This window comes from Pseudoliparis swirei, chromosome 3 (genome assembly GCF_029220125.1).
Source record: "Pseudoliparis swirei isolate HS2019 ecotype Mariana Trench chromosome 3, NWPU_hadal_v1, whole genome shotgun sequence".
NCBI lineage: Eukaryota > Metazoa > Chordata > Actinopteri > Perciformes > Liparidae > Pseudoliparis > Pseudoliparis swirei.
In genome coordinates, this window is record NC_079390.1 from 15,897,319 (window position 1) to 15,912,081 (window position 14,763).

Genomic DNA, 14,763 nt, shown 5'->3' on the forward strand with positions numbered 1-14,763 from the left:
CCACCTTGACCCCTTTGAGATATTTTTCAGGGAACCCTTCTATGGTGTAATGGGTCCATCCAGAACCCTCTCTGGAAGCTCTATCCGTAACGAAAACCCTTTTATATTCCAAGGGTTACATCTAGAACGCACATAGGGGGTGCTACAGAGAACCCTTTTATATTCCAAGGGTTTCAACTAGAGCCTACCAAGAGGACACCTTAGAGAACCCTTTTATTTACCACTAGTTATATCGCTAATCCACCCAGGAGATGCTACCGAGAACCCGTTTGGAACCCTGTTTCTAAGAGTACAGGGCTGTGACTGGCTGTACGGAGGGGATTTCCATCCTGAACAACCCACTCAAGTGTATATGCAGAATATTCCTTTTACGAGTCTCTGTGTGTCTGTGCTCTGCTGTCCTCCACAACAAAGGCGGGCCCTCCATACCCGTCATGCACCCCAAACGGAGCCCCACTAGCACGGGTGAGCGCGAGCTGCGGGAGGGACGAATGCCTTCACGTAAGACCAGTTGCAGCGTGATGGGGAGCCACAGCCTCCCCCCCTCCAGCCCAATGGTCAGCAGTGCCAACAACCCCAACAAGTCTGAGATCCCAGACCGCCGCAAAGACATGACCGCCACCACGGTGAGTGACAGACGCCTCTAATTTCCAATCTTGGCCCATTAATCATAACATCAAGACTTTTCGCTTGTGCACGTTTTTAAACTGCAGAGCTGAAGTTAGGAGGTGTCTCAAAAGTCATTGCAATTGACCAAGAGAGCTTTATTTTTTATCTCCACCTGGGTCATCCTCCATTTTGAAATAACACAACATGAATCACTGGGATGTTATGACACAATCATGAAATGACATGATGCCATTGTTAATGCATGCAGCTCTATTTACTGTACATTTTATTTGCATTGTTTTTTTTGTTGTAGTTTTTGGGAGCAGCTTAAATCATAAGTAGACATGAGGTTTAAACCTGGAAGTAGAAAACACTTTAACAAAGAAAATGACCGGTTGCTGCTTGTGTCCCTTTTTTGTGTACTGCATGTGATGCTGTAACAGTGTGTAGTGGGATGGCTTCCACTGAATAAGTGGTGAATAACCTTCCCCTTACCTTGTTTTCCTCTCTGTAGAATAACATCCCTGGAAGCGCCATGACACGCAGGAATACATACGTCTGCACTGACCGCACGGGCGCTGACAGACACTCTCTCCTGCAGAACGGCAAAGACAACAGGTGCAGTGCAGGTCTTTAACAGGCAGATTAAAGTAGTAACTATTTGATGGAAACACATCAGCACATGGATCCGTTAAGCAAGAAGATAGCCTCAAATTAATCATTGACCTAAACAAGGAGCACTTTCAGTGGTTTTGTTGTGAGGAGGCTGTATGAAAGTCTGAAATAGAACTTCCCAGAACGTGTTACGTCTTGGAAACTTGCCAACGTTACGGTTCTGACCAAACTAGGCATATTTATTCCATCATAAAGCTTTTGAAGCTAAGAATAGACTAGAATCCCTTATAGTCTAAAGCCAATGTTGTACAGAGGTGTACCAAATGTGGCCTTTGATGCCAGTGCCTGAGAGAGTCCAAAAGAAATACATGAACACCTGTTCAGCTTTTTATTTAAAGAGTTTTAATCTGATTTAATTGTGAATTGTATAACATAAGTAAGAAGTATGGAAATGGGGCGTTTATCTAAACAAAGTATATACATTATAGGAAAGCAAATAATGTTAGAAAACAATGCCTGGGCTAGCTTAAGACACAACTATTCCCTTTTCTACTCTACAGCTCCCTGGGCCACCGCGTGCCGCAAGCATCTCCCTCCACGCTCAGCATCTCTGGCGCCGGAGCGGGCGCCTCTTCCTCGTCCTCGGACCGGTGCCGCCTGACCCGAGGCTCCACCATCCGCAGCACCTTTCACGGGGGGCAGCTGAGGGACCGCGGCCCCCCGGTCTACTCAGCCCCGCCTACTTCCCCCACCTTGTCCCACCATGATGCCAGCCCCCTGCCCCACGCCCGCACCAGGGCAACCTCCAACCTCTTCTCCAAGCTGACCTCCAAACTCACTCGCAGGTATAACAAGATGGATGCCATGCTTAGAGTGTGTGCATTAGAAATGAAGCTACAGCCAGGAGACTGTTAGCATAGCTTAGCAGAAAGACCAGGTTTTGCTTTTCCCCTCTGTCTCCAGTCTTTGTGCCGAACTAAGCTAACAGTCTGTTGGTTCTAGCTTTGTATTTACAGTACAGACATTGGTGGTATCGATATTCTCATGTAACTCTGCAAAGAACTATATTTTTCAAAATGTCTACTAACCACTGAGTTATTTATACTAACTATTCAGATCTGTAAATTGCATAAGTTTAACTTTAATTAATGTTTTGGTTTTAATGAAAAGGGTTTTGTTTCATACTCAAGCTACTAATTTCCCTATTCCCTATTTCAGGCGATACATCTTGTTAAGCCTTGAACCTAGAGTGGGAAGCTATATGTTGATGTTGTGATCAGTTGCTACAACTCTTCCTACCTCTCTCCACTCCACATAACTTTTATCTTGTTAGTGGTTACCGAATGTTGTTTTGTGGTCATATGAAAAAGGGTATAATTAATCAGAATTGTTTTAGATGCCAGTATTTGAAATCAATCAATCAGGTATTGGAGTGAGTCTGTGCACCGATCTGATGTCACGCTATTGTATCATTTATTAGCTCATTAACGCTACACACAAACAACAACAACAACAACAACACAGGGCTCTCAAGTGTCACGCATTGAGCGTGAGACTCACGCATTTCGGTCTTAAGTCACGCACTCCCGCCACACATCATATTTCTCACGCTGAAAAAAACTCTCGGCTATTTAATGTTTTAATGTGCCGCAGCGCGCAAACATGAGCCGCGCTGCCCTCACCGTGGAGGAATCAAGCGCTCTAGCCACTTATCAACCAATCAAAAAATGAAATGGGCTACACAATAGCCAATCAGAAAAACAAACGTATCTGCTGTATCTGGGTAAGATTTAATCCAGCAACCAATGAAAATAAAGCATCCTGGAATTGCGCGCGACTGACTGATATCCGAAAATTTCATTCTGCATTCTTGCCTGTCTTCAAAACTTGAGAGCCCTGACAACAACAACTGTCACTCTCTACTCAATGCGTACATCTTGACAGTTCAGTAGGCTACTGCACGTGTGCAGACTAGTTCTTCACACCGGCGGTTAAACACGCTTGTTTACCCTTTTTATTCCTCATAATGCTACATTGTGAACATCACATCTGTGTTATAGAGAGCTAGTCAACGTTAGCTGCTAGCAGCCGGTGGGCAGCACAGCCCTGCTTGGCTCCTTAATAGAGATAACAGCTAACATGCGGAGGTTACATTGAGTTTTAAGTGTGTGCCTTCAAGCCCTATTGATGAAGTAAAATAGTTAGACGAATGCCATCATGATGTGTTCAAATGTAATCCTGTAAAATGTAGCGTTTTGTGAAAAACTACAAGATATAAGGAGATTCAAAGAAATATAAAACAGATAATAGAGAGAATTCTGACCTCTTTGCAAACACATGCTCCAATTCAATTCAGTTTATTTTGTATATCCCAGAATCACAAATTACAAATTTGCCTCAGAGGGCTTTACAATCTGTACACATACAACATCCTCTGTCCCATGACCTCACAAGTGGTTTATAATGCAGCATTAACTCTTATAATGCCAAGATTATTTTTTTAATCAAAGAAAATATATAGATAAAGATGTCATCAGGTATCAAATGTAAAATATATCTTCAGAAGCCCCTATATCACAAACCAAGAATATCAAACCTACAATATGAAATCACGTTGCATTTGCCTTTAAGCTTGAGCACAGCCCTGGATATGGATCCACGGTTATCAAAACATTGTATTCACCCCGTCCTTTTGGTGAGTCCTTCGGTGGCCCTGGATTATCCTCCACTCCCCTCTCTCTCCCAGTCGTCATAATCACACATGTCTAATCTTATCAAACCTCAGCTTTATCTCCAATAATCGGCTCGCACGCTGCGCTCCTTTTCCACCACTTGCTCTCCTGTGATTCAATTATATTCTCTCTTATTCCCCGACCCCCTGCTCTTCACTCTTTTTCTCCATCTTTATCTTGTTGTGCTTTCCCCCCACTGTCATGGCATCAGGGTCAACCTTGACCCGTCCAAGCGCCAGGGCTCAAACAAATCAGTCTCGGGTTGTACTCTGCCACAAGGATCAAAAACAGTTAGTAAGTTCCCATGTCTCTGGCTACTCTCTTGTCTGCCTGACTTCTTCATACCTCTATCTGTGAATTCTTGCTTATCTGCATGCCTTTGGTAATCATCTTCATAATTTCATGGTCCCACGCACTTGGTCCCAAGCATGGTTGCAGTCAAGGAAGATTCATTTGATTCTTGTCTCTTAACTTTCAGTTGTTTTCAGTGTCTTTGTCAGCACCGGCTGGCTTTAACAAGTCGTCTGTGATCCTGGGTGTAATCGTACCTTTAGAAATGGTGCTTTATGCTTTCATTTAGTCTTTGTTGTTGACAGTCATTACATGTTACTCCATGTGTTGTTTGCGAGAATGGATGGGAATGCGTAGTGCCATGAACAGGGGTGACTGAGAGTTAAAGGACTGCATTTAAATCTGCATGCTTTGAAGCTGGTGAGGAAATGGAAACGTGCATACCAGTCAGGTGAGGACACACACATGCTTGTTGTTGTTGATGCTTGCTTGGATACACAGCAGGGCTGCACAATTAATCCAATATCAATTGCGATTATCAGGATTTCGTCATTCTGTAATTAAATCAGCATGGCTTTTTCTGCAAAGAACAGTTAGCCAGCCACCAGCGGGTCGATCCAGATGTTTTGGCCGAATGCCCAAATGGTGCTTTATGGCAAAGATGACACCTGTCCTTTCCCCTCCATCTCGTTTGGAAGAGTTTGTGAACATCGTGCGGATGGATAAAAGCAGATTGGGTTATATATGCATAATGTATTATATGTTTTTATGTTGCTAACACTAGTTCTTTATAAAGCTAACAGCCATATTTAGCATTACAAAATTGCGTTTATGTGTGCTGCGGAGACAGTTACAGATCTGCAACAACAAAAGTACATTTTCCCCTTAATTCTGAAAAATGACATTTCTCTCTCTGAATGTTCATAAGATATGTGACAAATATTTACTTTGGTGACTATAAAGCAAAAGAATCGGTCATCGTCTGTGTTCACATTCACTTCTCCTATTGGAGGTAATAGAGTCAGGACGCAGAACTGAAAGAGCAGTAGAGTAATAAACTGTATATTTCTAGTTTTAGAGAGCAGACGGACAAAACATAAAGACACTGAATTGCGGAACATCTTTGCATAATAGCAGGAATGATGCGCAACATGGAATGGAAAGCAGTGCTCTGTTTATTTACATGTCAAATTGCAATTAAAAAAATTATGAATAATCATGATGATTAATCGTGACCTATATTATATATTATTTTAATATTGCTCAAGAATAATCGTGACTATCATTTGGGCCTTAATGGTGCAGCCCTAATACCCACTTCTGACTGCCATCTCATGTGAGAGCTGTGACTCGGAAGGCTCTCGGGGCTCAGGTGGGGGATTCCCTCTCACTCTTCCTGTTTCCCCCACAGGGTCACAAATGAATCTGAGGGAATCAGGAGATTTGCGGTCACAAGGTTAGTGCTCTTGTCGCTGCTTGCAGGACGGCACCTAGAAGAAGAGATATGTTTTCTTTTTCATGAGAGTAGTAGAAAGCCCTCTGTCTAAAAAATGTGTTTTTAACCTTTTGACCTCCCTAGTTGCCATCTACCTTGGTATCAAAAAGCGTCCGAGCCCCGGGCCATCGGACGTGGCTGGGATCTGAGAGGCGGTGTGCGGCGGGACCCTGCGGAGGTGGTTCTGGCCCTGCGGGAGGCGGCACTCGGATGTGGCTGCCAGGTCCGCCATGCCGGCCCCTTTCTACTCTCCTGCACCCATGGCGCGGCAGGGGGCCGCGTGGCTTTCGAGGCCGAGGTGTGCCACCTTTCCACGGGCACCTCCGAGACTTCTAACGGGGTGCGCTACACGCGTCTCTGGGGGACGCCGCTTGCTTTTCGGGATGTTGCAACCCAAATCTCCAAGGACCTTGAACTCTGAACTGAGGGGCGTGTTTGTGTACGAGTGCTTGTTGTTGTGTGAGTGAGTGTTGGATGTGTGCGCGCAAAGGGAGGTGGGGGTTGAAATAATTGAAGAAAAAAATAGCAGAGAAGGGACAAGGGGCTGGACCCGAGAGAAAAGACTCCTCCTTCTGTCTCTTTCATGAATACCCCCCCTACAAACACACACACACACACACACACACACACACAGACACAGATTCACGCACACCTGACCCGTAAAGTCACACAAACTAATGTATTAGTTATATAACTTGATAATATTTGACCAAATCGAGTTATATAACTTTCCAATCACCCCACCCCGCTCAGCCAACTTCTTCACTGAGCGACTGCACCCACTGGACCTGGATCAGATGGAATCTAGTTGAATATTTGTTTTCGCTACTCTAGCCATACTGACTTTATTTTGTTATTTATTGCTCTGATCACTTTCACCACGACAGAAAAACATCATCTCTTGTGTACAACATGTCATTAATCAGCCAGTCTTTTTTGTATTATTTTGTAATATTCTTTTTATATGTCACCTTTTACGTACACCATATTTCCAACACACACCCCTCAGCCCCTTGCCGATGATTATCTGCTGACTTTCCACCACCTGGGGACAATGACACGCACAAACGGGATTATGGTCCCACTCAATGATCAGGCCTCAGAGGGTTGCGTTGCTCTGATTCGTGTACGTAAGGCAGTGACGACCGCACTGGATTAAGGTCAGTGGGGGCGGGGCTGACAGGCCTGTGAAACAGCCAATCAGAGGCCGACCCTGGAATATAAAAGGCCGGTGACATCTTCCGCTTCTCGAACTGAGTTGCCGCCTCTCAATCACATTAGTTTTCTCTGCAGGGGAAAATGGAAACATGTAGATCTTACATGATTATTGAGGAACGATCTCCCGTTAGCACAATTGTTATACGTACAAGAAAAAACTTGGTGCAGTAACGCCGCGGAATTAAATCAACACAGCCGATTTGGTCAAATATGATCGATTTATCTCTTTTTCGTACCATTGTTGTCATGACAACTGCCTCTGTAAAAGAATGAATAGAGAGGCCTGCAAAGACCACACATGCTGCTCTCTGGTTGGCTGGATTCATCGTTTGTCAGCGCTGGTCATTGTCAGTACAACTTGTTCAAAGTCTTGGATTTTCCCAACCTCCCACCCCGTTTCATCCCTTTACCTTTTCTTCAAAAAGCATCCCACTGAAGCAGAGACACACACTTGAGAATACCTTTCAAACTAGAAGCCCTCAACAGTTAGGTGAGGTGATTCAAGGTGGTGGCGCCAGAGCGACCAACGTGGTTTGTCGTGCAAACTTTGCCCCGTGAATTCTCGCAGTCGTCCCACCGCAAAAATACCAGCGATGCTCTGGTTTCTTTTCCGGTGCAGTGCAATTCTTTGGGTTCTCTTCTGTGCCATGTGTCGTCATCTCAGTATGTCGATGGGAAGCACCAAAAGGCCCATCAGGCCGAGCACCGAAAACCTCTCAGTGACACGCAATCCTTCACATGCACTTCTACACGTGTTTGGGGGCTCAGTCTATGGACTGGCCGTCCGATGTCGGTGACTTTGTGGGCTGCGGGGATCATGGGGCCCCGGGGGCACGACGAAGGCAGTGTGCACAGTGTTTTCTTCTTGTTAGTCCAGTTGCCTTTAAAGCGAAAAACAACCCCCGGCGCCTTCATACAGTGCATATTTAATGTAAAAAAAAGAACAATAGAAAAAAAGAAAAAAGAGAGAGACAGAAAAAAAACGAGAAAGCTTTCTATTCTCCCTCCCTGTTTTTAGTGAATAACGTACTGTGATATTTACGTAGGCTACAGAGATCATGTTGTTTGGCTGCTGGTTTACTGTTAATAATATCTCTCAGTTGTGGCTTTGCTCATGGTGACCCACCCCCATTTCCTTGCCCACCCATCATAATCCCCCCCATTCACCCCGAACTCCCTACATTTAACAGGGATGCAAAACGATCCCTGTCCACCACCTGCGCACATACGACCGCCTCTTTTCTAATGTCACGACGAGCGTTTGGCTTTCCTCAGCTCTTCGTTTGAGGCCCTGCTCTCTCGCGTGGGGCGACACTCAGCCACCGTCCACACTCTCTGACATCTTCTCAGTCCTGTTTGGCGTGTACTGTTTCACGGAGCCCGTCGGGGGGGGAGACCTCCTCGGGGTGAGAAGCAGACACCAAAGTGGGCACAAGGAGTCTGTCCGTGTCCTCTCCTTGGACGTTTCTCATTGTGGTGTATATTAGCATTCGGTAATATAGACCTCAATGCACTTTGCTTTGACTTGAATCAGCTCCTTCCAGTGTACTTGTACAGGTAATATCCAGAACTAGCCACTGGAGGGCGCCAATGTCTTAAATGTGAAACACTTCAATTTGTGGATATTTGCACAGGTACTTTATTTATTTTTTTGAGTAATATCATTTTAAAAAACAGGATTTATATCAGTCAGTTGATGGCTGTATATAAAATATATGAATATAGTATATATATTAGAGCTCAAGGTTTATTTATAGCTAGAGCAAGGGAAGTACTTCTAGTTTAAAGCAGATTCTGTCAGTGACAATGGGGAACAAAACCAACCTGCAATCCTGCATGACTTCAGAGTTTGGGTTTTAGGGGAAAAAATTAAACATGATGCACACCTAGGATTGGAAGCTTTGTGAAATGCAGACACGATTGTTTTTAGACATGAATTAATACAAAGAAGCGGTGCTAAATGTAGCGTCCGGTCCTTCCCCCCGTTTACAAAAAAAAAAACAGGGCGTGAAACAGTGACTTCACTCCAACTTGTTTGCTAAAGGATAGTTTCAGACATGCCATGAAATGTGCCACAATGTACACAGTGTGTAAGAGAAATGTTTAGTTGTAGTCCAGAAAGGACACTTACATTGGGAATCAACTGGGCGGCTTGGTTCTACTTTAACTTGAATTTACAATAAGCCCCGAACGTGTCAAAAGCCCTGGGTTGCATTCAAGCCATAGAAATGTCACATCACTGTCTCCTGATGGCAAACACAGATCAGATTATTTGCGAAGCCTTTCGGAGGCAATCATTGAGGTGAAACGGGCGAAAAAAGCAAATAACTTAGTGTAAAACAACTCACTCTTAGTATAAGGTGGATGAACATTTTCTTGAGGTGAAATCTACTGTGAAAAAATCTTGAAAAGATTTGGTTGACATGCTTGTTGAGTAATCGTGTGTACCTACTCAGAGACTGGTCTGCTTTCAGATGTTACAGTATTAGAACGCCCGGCGGCTCAGTATTTAACATACACTGTCATTTCCAAACAGATGTTTGGAAACAGCTGGATGTTATATGCAAAAGAGATTGAAGAACACACACAGTTTGACCTGTATGAGTAATTTTACACTGCTCTACTGTTTGATTCCTCCCCTCAGAAACAAACTGTAAATTGAGATTCAGTGGTTGTGGTTTATAAGGAGAACACGGAGCTGAAGATTAATAAAATTCACTGATGTTGGCATTTTCTTTTCTTTAATTTTTGGTGTCTATCTTGTTACGATAGTTGCGACACGCAGTCTGTATATTTGTCAATGCTTCGGATCCTCTGACACGGTGAGTTTTGATTCGTCAAGATTATACTTTGTGAATTTTTGTTATTTCTCATGCTGCAACACAACAGATCAGAATGATTCATGTTTTATGTGGTACTATTTTTTTATTGAGCAGTATGAACGCCTTCAATAATCATTACTTTTTAGAAGAAAAAGTAGGTGATGCCACATCTGCTGGGCGAACCCGGCTCAGTGGAGGCTGATCCCAGGATGTTACCAACCAACACAGGAGAACGTGAAAAAGAAATGAAAAAAAGCTGGAAGGAGGAAAAAAGAGGTGAGCAGAGTCAAGAGTCTCTTGGTGAGCGGCTGTTTCCTCTGCACGCCCGTCGGCTGGCTCGATTGCACATGAATGGTCACGAGATAAAAACAAGATTGTCCCCCTTTACTTCTGTGCGGGGATCATGCTGTCGATGTCCTCTCCCTTCTCCAGTTTCTTCTCCATCTCCACCATGAGCTTGACACCATCAACCACCAGCTGGACCTGAGCCACCTCAGAGGAGCCCAGACGGTCAGCGTTGGAGATGTCAAACACACCGCCCACGGAGGCTGTGTCCACACCACCTGAAAAAGGAAGAAAGGTCAAGGGATGATGTTCGGATTATGCATCACACCTTTGGGTCTAGATATTAATGGTCCTACCAGGCGTACAAGCTAAAGAAGGGATCAATTAGTACCTGTTCCACGCTTCTGCAGACGCAGCCTGCCGAGGATCTCGTCAAACTTGGCGTGTGTGCTCAGCTTGTGCAGCTTGACGTGGACGCCGCCACGCAGGCCGGTACCCAGGTTGGAGGGGCAGGTCAGGATGTAGCCGAGATGCTCGTTCCACATGAAGCCGTGGTTGTGCTTCTTGAAGATCTCTTCAATCTGGGAGAAGAAAAGGGAAGAGTCAGAGTTGCATTCCAACAGCAATCTACGCTTCGCTTTAATCTTTGATCTTGTTTAATTATGTGTACCTTCAGCAGGCCAACGCAGAAACGTTTGAAGACTTCCCTCATGTTGCCGCCCTGCTGCATTGAGATGACGCGCAGGTGGTCCTCCTCATTCACCCAGACCAGGAAGGTCTTGTTGTCGTTGTGCCTGGATAGAGATGGATGCAAAGGATCAGCATGCGGCAAAAACAAACAGGTGACGCCATCACATGATGAGCGTTGTGAACGCTGTTTCCACTGACAGTGAAAGTGATCTGTCGTACTCACATGATACCTCTGCCGTCGGGCCAGTCACGGGCCATGCCGGCGCAGGTCAGCAGGGGAGAGACGGGCTTGTCAAACAAGAAGTGATCAGCGATCAGCTGCTCCTGCTCGGCGTCAGTCATGGACTTCAGGGGGTAGTACTTTCCCTTGAACTCGCCATCCAGGCTGGTCAGAGCTATAGGGACACATGCACTATTAGGAGTCTAATTGAGACTACTTTGACACTGCAATAGATCTCAACATGTAAAGCTTTGTAGCGTGTCTCCTGCCAATTAACATTTAGCTGATTTTACATTCAATGTAAAATGTCCTTGTTTCCGAGTTTCCTTGTCAGTTTACTGTATATTGAACCGTAATCCTAAAGGGACATCCTCTTGGGCACAGCCTATTGTTTGAGGAAGGCCCATTCCTTTGCATACCTCATGGTCTCAAACTATTAATAACTTACCCTCAACGGACAACTTCTCAATGGCTCTGCGCTCCCCACGGCTGTTGTGGGGGGGCAGGGTGAATCCCTTGATGCTGCGGCCGGTACGAACGCGGCTGGACAGAACGTAGTTGGGGTCCAGGTCGTCACCACCCTAATGACACAAAATGCTCAATTACAAAGTGAAACAGAAGCATACAAATGAAGGGCACTGAGCATCATTGTGTGGTTAGTTCCTATGTTGTTAGCTGGAGATCAATGAACCTATCCAGTGTAGTGTTTCTGGTTTCTGTTTCAAAGAGTCTTGACTCAATTAACTAAAGGGCTCTCTGTTCTTTGACGAACTAGCGCACTGCACCTTCAGGTTCTCGAAGTTCAGGTCGGTCTTGTGCTTGTCACTGGGCTTGTATCCACCATGACGGTCTGAGATGATGGGGTCCAGGAGCTCCTTGAAGACCTCGTAGGTCTCCTCATCACCAGCGACGCAGCCAACAGTCATGATGAAGGGGTGACCTGAAGGCACGGAGCGAATGGGGAAAGCAGCCGTTAGAAGATGGGAGGAAAGATGAGAGCTGATGTACCGGTTCAACCAAGAAATACAATGTGAAGTTTTGTTCAGTTAGTAGAGATATGATTCGGTCGACATTGAAGTGTCTCTCGGGTTCTCACCAGGGTTGTCGACACCAGTCTGAATGACATCATCCAGGGTGTAGCCACTGGGTGTCTGCCTGTCTCTAATCTTGCCATAGATCTCCTTGGTGAGGATCTTGGCCATATGGTTGTTGTGCTTGGACAGGTCAGGGAACTCATCCTCAACTTTGTAGTTGAGTTTGAAGTTGTTGTGGGTGTTTCCGAAAGGCATGATTGCTTTCTAACACTGCAAAGAGAGGGCGGCACAGGATTAGCAAACTTGAACAGATGCTGTGGATAATCAAGAAACAATTTTTCCCATTTGGATACTACTCGACCCAAAAAAACATCTTTTGGAAATGTTGGAATTTCTGGGAGACAGCTACAGAGTTTTACTGGTGTTGACAGAGGAATCCTGGTAACAAGTGTCACTCAAATCTGAGTGGCTCGAATGTCCAGTTAAAATAGAGTTGGGGCAGGAGCACATGTTGCATGGGTATTTTTAGCATCAGCACATCTGACCGTATACGTTTCTTTAAAATGTCCCCAGTATATATAAGTAGTATTTTAATTATTTTGGCATCCCAGTTCTCCAATTCACACTTTGACACATATATAGAAATGAAGAAGTCTTTGCTGGTCGTGCTTTACACACCTACACCCTTTGAAACCACTGCACCTTTTTTGTATCACGCTTGTATCACCGCTAAACCCTGCAGGTTCAAACACTTAGTGCATCACTTGAAGCGGTCGCTATGCCAAACTACTCGCACAAGGCTGACCGGCTGCTGATGCCTCCCTTCATCCATCTGCTCCAGGCAGATCTGTTCACTCCTAGTTGTCGACACAAGTTACATTTTTGTCCAGTAATTTGTTTCATCTCGCATCGATAGACGGATCACATGTGTAATAAAAGACTGACGCATGCAATGACACACTTGTGACATCACATGAAATGCAATCCAAGTTTTGGCAATGAGCCAAATTGGTTTAGAAATATGATATTTTAAATGCGGTTATCACTTTGCCGAAGAGTAATTGTCTTGTTAAGTTAAAGGCCAAAAGGCCATCTTAAAAAAGTTGACTCTTAAAATCAATTACTGGATATCCAGGGCCTTCAGGCCGAGTCATACGGTCAAACGGTGAAGCACCAATCCACATAACTCAAATGAGGGCGTATATATATTTTTTGTGATACAAGTTAATGCAGCTGCCTTTTTTTATGATGAGAAACAATGAAACTCGTCGAATAAAATTCAATGACCTCTGATACCCAGTAGGTCTCTGGGTTTTTTTATACCCAGAATGCATCATATTGATTTAAACATCCTGGAATTGTTGTACATTTCTATTTTGATTTCATCACAGACTTGAAGTTTTAAATCCTTCATCAGAGGCAACAACAAAAAACAACCAAAGAGTTGTGTTTTTTCCGTTGAATGGTTTTCCGAATCCGCACACGACTCCCAACATCTCACCCTCTCCTTCAACGCCACGAAACTAATAATGTCGGTGATATTTATTTACCTTCACAGAAGACAAGAACAGAGGTAACAATCCTTGGGATCAGATCCTGTTCAACACAGCCAAAATAAGGGTCACCCGACTCTGGAGGTGTTTGCTCCCTGTATATATACCCGGTGACAGTCAGCCATTGGCTTGTTCATTTTAGTGCCTGCTTCGCCCCCATTGGCCAGATGCTCTGTACTCATACTCAGAACAGTTTGTGAAAGGTATGCATTTACATCTCGGTCATCCAAGACGGTTGGCCTACTGCAGCTGTACTCTCACCCCTCTCACCTTCCTCCCCCAACCTCTAACTTCTAGCTTCAACACCCCCCTCGCCCACCCTTGGCCCATACATAGAACCAGGAGAGGAGGAGGGATGTTGAGGGGAGCGGGGGGGGGGGGTGTTGAAGCTTTTGCCAACCATGTCGTGGATATCAGGGGTCCTGGTGGGAGGCGTGAAGGTTAGAAAAGAGTTGGTAATCACTCATCAAATGGCTGCCACGTAGAAATGCTGCTCAAAAACACATTTTATCAGAGTTGTCTCTGACTGATATTTGGGTAGGTGAAATGCTGAGTATGTTAATCCTAAATGATTAACGGTTGATGGATACCTCCTTGATGAGTAATGACCCACTGAGGGCAGAATGGTCAGTTTTACACGATGGAAAGTACGGACACACGAAAAACAACAGCAACAGCTTGTCGGGGTGAATCGTGTCATGAACTGGCTCGAGGCTCAGAACAAAAGGAGGCTGTTGTTTAAGTGAACTATTGAGATAAATTAATTCAAGCTTATGTGATAACAAGGGTGCATGGATGAGTGAAGAATGACGTGGATTTAAAAAAAAACATGAGACAAAGAGACCAGGCCATCTTAAAGGAGCTCACAGACCAGAAGACCTTCCTGGCGGCCTCCATTCGGCTTGGTCTCTCTCTGGACAGCAGACTACGCTTAGATGGTCTTTATTTCTCAGGAAGGTTCCTAACTGAGTGAAACGGCCCAGAAGAGTCTCAGTGGCAGCCATGATGAGAGCTTGTCGAATCCTTTAAATGTTTAGGAAAAGTGCTTCAATGCTTCCTTATCTCCTTTAGAATCGCGTACACTCGACCATCCTTTACCTTGTGATTTCTCCTTTACATCTTTCCTTGATCGCAACATGTAATGACCTTCAACTTTGATTTAGAAATATAACATCAGAACTGCAATGTAAATATATATA

General features: G+C 44.6%; 2 protein-coding genes across 4 annotated transcripts in view; one reads left to right on the forward strand and one right to left on the reverse strand.

The window, feature by feature from the left end:
• The window catches only part of mark4a (MAP/microtubule affinity-regulating kinase 4a), a 36,145-nt gene extending 26,458 nt beyond the window's left edge, over positions 1 to 9,687 (forward strand). For 2 of the 3 annotated variants that reach the window (XM_056443786.1, XM_056443794.1), the window contains 5 exons: positions 415 to 626; positions 1,124 to 1,227; positions 1,785 to 2,069; positions 5,659 to 5,703; positions 5,827 to 9,687. In XM_056443786.1, coding sequence (XP_056299761.1) covers positions 415 to 626; positions 1,124 to 1,227; positions 1,785 to 2,069; positions 5,659 to 5,703; positions 5,827 to 6,163 — 983 coding nt within the window. In that variant the 3' untranslated portion in view covers positions 6,164 to 9,687. Of the gene's footprint in view, positions 1 to 414; positions 627 to 1,123; positions 1,228 to 1,784; positions 2,070 to 4,167; positions 4,251 to 5,658; positions 5,704 to 5,826 lie in introns of all 3 variants that reach the window. The other variant, XM_056443802.1, reaches the window with a different exon arrangement.
• A 178-nt stretch (positions 9,688 to 9,865) lies between these two features.
• On the reverse strand, positions 9,866 to 13,667 carry ckma (creatine kinase, muscle a). The gene is made up of 8 exons (XM_056443813.1): positions 13,562 to 13,667; positions 12,074 to 12,281; positions 11,763 to 11,917; positions 11,426 to 11,558; positions 10,981 to 11,152; positions 10,738 to 10,861; positions 10,459 to 10,648; positions 9,866 to 10,345 (listed from the first exon to the last, which is right to left on the reverse strand). Exons 2-8 carry the CDS (start codon positions 12,264 to 12,266, stop codon positions 10,167 to 10,169), a joined length of 1,146 nt encoding a protein of 381 aa, XP_056299788.1. The 5' UTR covers positions 12,267 to 12,281; positions 13,562 to 13,667; the 3' UTR covers positions 9,866 to 10,166.
• Positions 13,668 to 14,763: the final 1,096 nt, after the last annotated feature.